At 47.2% G+C, this 6,186-nt stretch overlaps 1 protein-coding gene across 1 annotated transcript; it reads left to right on the plus strand.

The window, feature by feature from the left end:
* The first annotated feature begins 3,582 nt into the window (after positions 1-3,582).
* On the plus strand, positions 3,583-4,922 carry LOC115609603 (cygnin-like). The gene is made up of 2 exons (XM_030490019.1): positions 3,583-3,706; positions 4,687-4,922. Exons 1-2 carry the CDS (start codon positions 3,649-3,651, stop codon positions 4,818-4,820), a joined length of 192 nt encoding a protein of 63 aa, XP_030345879.1. The 5' UTR covers positions 3,583-3,648; the 3' UTR covers positions 4,821-4,922.
* Positions 4,923-6,186: the final 1,264 nt, after the last annotated feature.

The following is a 6,186-nucleotide window of genomic DNA, read 5'->3' on the forward strand; positions in this document are numbered from 1 at the left end:
GGGAATAGTTTTCAGGGTGCATCCATCCCCAAACAGTGGTAGTGAGGTTCCTCAAGGGTCTCCCCCCAGTGTGGTGCTCTGCAACATCTTTGAAGATCATAGACTGGTTTGGGTTGGAAGGGACCTTAATGCTCATCCAGTTCCAACCCCTTGCCATGGGCAGGGACACCTTCCACTGGACCAAGTTGCTCCAAGACCTGTCCAGCCTGGCCTTGAACACTGCCAGGGATGGGGCAGCCACAGCTTCTCTGGGCACCCTGTGTGAGGGCCTCATCACCCTGACTGTAAAAAAGTGCCTCGTTATGTCTAGTCTGAATCTATCCTCTTTTAGTTTAAAACCATTACCTTTTTCCAGTTCCTACAGGTCCTACGAAAAAGTTTGTCCCCGTCTTTTTTCTAAGCCCTGTTTAAGCACTGGAAGCTGCTCTAAGGTCTCTTTGGAGCCTTCTCTTCTCCAGGCTGAACAAACCCAGCTCTCTCAGCCTGTCTCCATAGCAGAGGTGCTCCAGCCCTCGGGGCGTCTTTGTGGTCTCCTCTGGTCTCGCTCCAACAGCTCCACGTCCTTCTTATATTGTTGCCCCAGAGCTGGACACAGGACTGCAGGGGGGGTCTCACCAGAGCAGAGCAGAGGGTGAGAATCCCCTCCCTCGACCTGCTGGTCATGCTGCTGGTGATGCAGCCCAGGGCACGGTTGGTTTCTGGGCTCAAGCACACACTGAAGCTGGGTCATGTTGAGCTTCTCATTGACCAACACCCCCAAGTCCTCCTCCTCAGGGCTGCTTTCAATCCCTTCATCCCTCTGCCTGTACTGATACTGGGGGTTGCCCTGACCCAGGTGCAGGACCTTGCTCTTGGCCTGACTATCATCACGTTGATTTGTCCTGAGACATGTTTGGGTATTTTGCCTGAAGTCTTTCAGAAAGGACTATGATGCTGATTAAAAGGGGTGTAGGCAAACATGTAAATGAAGCTAAGTCATGAATTGCCATAAAACATTTGATCAGAAATCTGTTGTGAGTCCAGTTCTATCCTGCTAATCATTTGCATGGTTGTTTAGAGTGTGCTTACTAAATTCACAGATAAGAAGTTGCAAGGGGCTGCAAAGAGGACAGGATTAGCATTCCAGTGGATCATTTCATGCTAAAGAGATAGTAAAAAAAAATTAAATTAAGTAATAGGTAAAGCTACCTTGTCTATACAGACAAGAATACTTAGCTGGAGAACACAGAACAAGGAGTTTATGGTTGTGTGGCAGTTCTTAAGGGAAAATTAGGGTTGCAGTAGATCATAGGTAGGCACAAATGAGCAACGTTATGGTATTGATAAACCAGCACCAACTGTACTACAAGTATAAACAAAAGCTAAGTTCATAAAACACGGGATGTACCCACTGCACTGCACACCCCTTGGAAAGTGTATCCATCTTGCTCTGTACACTGTGCTTCAATAAAGCAGTGAAAGCGGTGAAGAGAGATCAGAAAATGACAGGGAAGCAAGAAGACAAAGAAAAGAGAAAGTCAAAAAAAAAGAAACAAAACAACAAAAGTATGAGAAGAAAGCAGCATGACCAGCAGGTCAAGAGAGGGGATTCTACCCCTCTACTCTGCTCTGGGGAGACCCCCCTGCAACCCTGCGTCCAGCTCTGGGACCACAACATAAGAAGGACATGGAGCTGCTGGAGCAAGTCCAGAGGAGGCCACAAAGATGCTCCAAGGGTGGAGCGCCTCTGCTATGGAGACAGGCTGAGAGAGCTGGGCTTTTTCAGCCTGGAGATGAGAAGGCTCCAGGGAGACCTTAGAGCAGCCCCCAGTGCCTAAAGGGGCCAACGAGGAACATGGAGAGAGGCTTTTGATAAGGGCCTGTAGGGACAGGACAAGGGGGAATGGCTTTAAACTGACAGAGGGGAGATTCAGATGAGGTCTGAGTAAGAAGCTCTTCCCTGTGAGGGTGGTGAGGCCCTGGCACAGGTTGCCCAGAGAAGCTGTGGCTGCCCCATCCCTGGCAGTGTTCAAGACCAGGTTGGGTGGGGCTTGGAACAACCTGCTCTAGTGGAAGGTTGCTGTGGCAGGGGGTTGGAACTGAATGAGCTTTAAGTACCTTCCAACCCAAAATATTCTATGATTCTATGAAAATGTGACCAGCAAAAAAAGACTGAAGCAAGTGGAATAATAATGATGAGGAAAGAGAAGACAGAAAACATCACAGTCCTTAAATCCAGAAAAGGAAATGCACTGGAAGGATATCTTCTACTCTTGGTGGCCAGAAAAAGAAGTCCACGACTCCAGTCACAGCAAGAGGTCCTCACCTGAGCTATAGGAAAGCCTTTGTACAGCAGAAAAGATTGAATAGGGCGAGTGTGGAAACACCATCACTAAAGGTCTTAAACATAAAATTGACAAACCTCTTCTTGCCAACTATAGGCCATCAGGGGTGGGAGATAAGCAGTGCACACACCATAGTGTGATACCCCACAGACTGATTTCTTAATGTACAATTTTCTGGTTTTTGGTTCTCATCTTCTCTTTTCAGAGCACTCTCTTCAAGGGCTCCCAAACCTTTTCCTAACCAGCTTTAGGTGATTCAGACCCGTCATTTGTACAGAGATTATATATTTTTTCCAAATTCACAACCTTAAACTAACTGATACTAGTTCAGCATTTGACATTTTGTTGCCCTGTTACTCAGTGTTGTAAGATCCATCTGCTGCCCTTCGCAGTTTTGGGTTTGATGGTATTCAATAATTTTGCAGCAGCTTCTGCCCCTTCACCAGTCACCTCTCTTTTTTGCTGGCTGTTTATTAAGCTATTAAACAGCCCAGTGACCTGGGGTTGGAAAAGCTCCTTTGCAGAGCTCTGCTCAAATTTGAAGCCTCAGGTCTGCCTGGAGGATTTGTGAGGAAGAGGTGATGATCAAAGTGTCTGTAAGTGGTCAGCTCATCCAGGCTTCTGAGAGCTGTCAGCCCCAGTGCTCCTGTCTGTCATTCATCAGAAGGGCAAGAGGAGACAACAATAGAGACTACATTGAACATGATGTTTGCTAAACTTATCAGAGAGATATTGCAGACATGGTTCCCTTCTCGAGTGGAGATGGGAACAAGGGGTCCTTTCCAAACCAACAGCCCCGCATGGTCACCGGTCTGGACAATAGAGGGAGAGTTATCAGTGCATCGTGGCCACAACTCAGTGCTATTCCATGCATTTGCATCCCTGCCAGAGGTTGGGAAAGGCCTGAAACCCCGTGATACTCATCTTGTTCTCCCCTTATCATTATACCTGCAGATCTCCATCAGGTCCTTCTGACCCATCAGCACAGTCCTAACAACTCTGCTATTGACAACCCCTATTCATTTGTGCTCTCATCAAAGTCAGCATGCTGATATCGTATCTGATATTGGGTAACCAGGTCTGGGGGACAGAGGTGGCTGCCTTCACACTTGGGCACACATGGGCAATTCTGGTGCTCGTGCCGTCATTGCCCGTCCAGCACGACTTGGATGGATTCCCGTGTCTCCCCAGCATCCTCCACTCTGCAGGGAGATGCTCTATAAAACCCAGCAGCTGCAGCCTCCCTGTACATCACCTCCTCCCTTCGAGCTCTCTCCAAATCTCCTCTCTCCAGCCTCGCTGAGATCCTGCATCAACTCCAGCCATGAAGTTCCTTTACCTTGTCTTCGCTGTCTTCCTGCTGGTCTCCCTGGCCACTCCAGGTAAGATGACAAATAGGGTGAGATGAGCTTTATACTAGCTCTATGCTACTTTTAAAGTATATCTTTAGCTCCTGAAAATAGTTATGAATATCTGAGGTGCCTGCTATAACCTGGATGGGTACTTTAATAACTTGTTTCAAAGGACAATGAAATAAGGACTACCTTAGAGAGATTTGTGTAGGAGTAACTGAGGTTAAAACTTCACCATGCAGTTCGGGACTGAGTCGCAGGCTGGGCAAGAGGCTAGATGTGGCCACTTCTCTTGAGGACTCAGAGAGTTTCATAGTAGCAGAGGGACTCTTCTATGCAAATCGATTTCTCTGCCAATGCTTAATCCTGGGGACATTTGATTTACTGATGTGACATAGATATTACTGCTTATACCTGTCTCTGGGACTGCAAGGCTGCTGTGGGGCCAATTTCAAGACCTTTGCAGCATCCTTTCAGCCATTTCTGAGTAAGAGGGCAATTTTTAAAAGCGTGAGTACAGAGACCTGAGTTGACAGCTAAGATTTGAAAAATGCTTGATGTTGCTTTTGCTGTTTTGCTCTGAGAACACTGATTCTGTCTCTGAAAGAGAGGTGCAACATCTGCGCAGTCTTGCATAGATGAGCATCTTTATGAAATTTACTTTTGGGCTGTCTCTCAGAAGGGGAATGAATGTGTTCTCCTTAGGAGCATCTCTTTCCAGAACCACACCTGTGTTATCAACTGGTCCTCTAGTCACCAGCTGGGGGAAGAAAGATGCACCAGGACCATCTCAGGCTTGTGCTCTTCAAGGTCCTTTCCTGCTTTGGGGCTGGGCTTGGGTAGGAATGTGGATGTGTGGGAGTATGGACCAGGACCTCCTCATGAGCAGGGTCTCATCCTTGTGACCACTTGTGCCACACTTGTACCTGGAGGTGACAGGAGGGCAAGACAGTGGCGCACAGAGACATCTCTCCTGATCCAACCACTCTCCCTCTGTCTCCCCCTTGCAGGCTATGGGCAGATCAGGAAGCACTGCCCCAAGGTGGGCTACTGCTCCAGCAAGTGCTCTAAGGCGGACGTGTGGTCCTTCTCCTCCGACTGCAAGTACTACTGCTGCCTCCCGCCCGGCTGGAAGGGGAAATAGGAGCTGCAAAGGAAGCCCCTGGGGAAGAGGAGGCACCGCGGTGGCTTTGGGAGCAGCTTCTCAACTGCCCAACCCAATTGTCACCCCCTCCTCTCTATAAATAAAAAGAGAAAAAAAGGAGATGGAACTTCAGTGTGTGGTGTGGTTACTGGTGTCCCCATGATCCCATATAAAGCATTAGCACAGGTTCTCCAAGCACAGCCCAAAGGCTCATCAGCACTAAAAAGGAGCCTGAACATCCACTGACAACCTGCAGAGCTGCCCATGGTCTATGGGGTAGGGAATTGGGAAGAAGGTATCTTTTTCTCTCTTGTCTTCTCTATGGCCCTGAACACAACCCTCTGGAGAGAAGGGAGAATCTTTCATTTCTTTACTGCTTTTTCAGGCTACAGGCTTTATGAGGATGTCTTGAAAAATGTGGGTAGTTCAGCAATGTCTCCTTTAAGCATAAGACAGGCCTCTTTCCATGAAAATTTCAGCAGATGCCCAGGAGTGGGCTACAGAGAAGCAAATAGGCCCTCACAGGCCTCATGCGATGGGCTTTATTGAGTAGGTCTCCATGGACTATCAAAAGAGTGCAGACATCCAGAACAAAAGGAGCCACCCACATGAGAAATAAGAATACAGGTGTATTTATCTCTGAATTAATCCTGCTCAGGGTGGATAGACTTGGAGCAAGTGCTTCTGCAATTTTTGCTCTCCAGGGCAGATAGCCCCAGCATGCTCACAGGCAGTTCTGGAGGGAAAGATATAATCCTGTGCCAATATTGTTCAGTCTCAAATATTCACTCATTGCCAGGGAACACAATCTACACTGTCTCTACTTGGGTTCAGTCTCTTCTTGGACTGGAGGTGCTGTGGTATTTCTTTGCTTCTGCACAAGGGAGCAGGAAGTGAGGGAAGAAACTCATCAATCACAATCTGATATAAATGTAAATTCTTCTTCCCAGCTTGTAGTGAAGGAGGGTTTAGGTGGGCAATAAAAGCATAAGATACTTGCCACTCTTCTTTGGTCACCTCTGCACTTAGTGCTTTGCTATATTCTATTCATTTATGTTTACAAAGTCCAACACTCAGAGATGAAAAATGAGTTGCTATTTATGCTATCTGCAGAAAGTAGCTTCCAAATCTATTGGACATAGTTGATGTAGGAAAGCAGGAAAAACTTGGGGCATTTCAGAAGTGCTGTCTGTGTTTAGGAAACTGAATTGAGACCCAAATGATTAGCTTAGACTCATCTTCAGACAGTCAGAGCTTTTTATGCAGGAAAGACATTTCAGCTTTATAACAACTTGTATGTCCATTGCAGCCCTCTCAGGTCTCTGTTTTAGAAGGGAAGAAGAAGAGGTCTAAAACTTGTTGCTGT

Source organism: Strigops habroptila, chromosome 6, assembly GCF_004027225.2.
Source record: "Strigops habroptila isolate Jane chromosome 6, bStrHab1.2.pri, whole genome shotgun sequence".
Lineage (NCBI taxonomy): Eukaryota > Metazoa > Chordata > Aves > Psittaciformes > Psittacidae > Strigops > Strigops habroptila.

Bases quoted from the DNA above. Each gene is read 5' to 3' on its own strand.
- LOC115609603 (XM_030490019.1), top strand. From the start codon at position 3,649: ATGAAGTTCCTTTACCTTGTCTTCGCTGTCTTCCTGCTGGTCTCCCTG. The intron at 3,707-4,686 runs GTAAGATGACAA...TCCCCCTTGCAG, and splicing joins GGTCTCCCTGGCCACTCCAG to GCTATGGGCAGATCAGGAAG.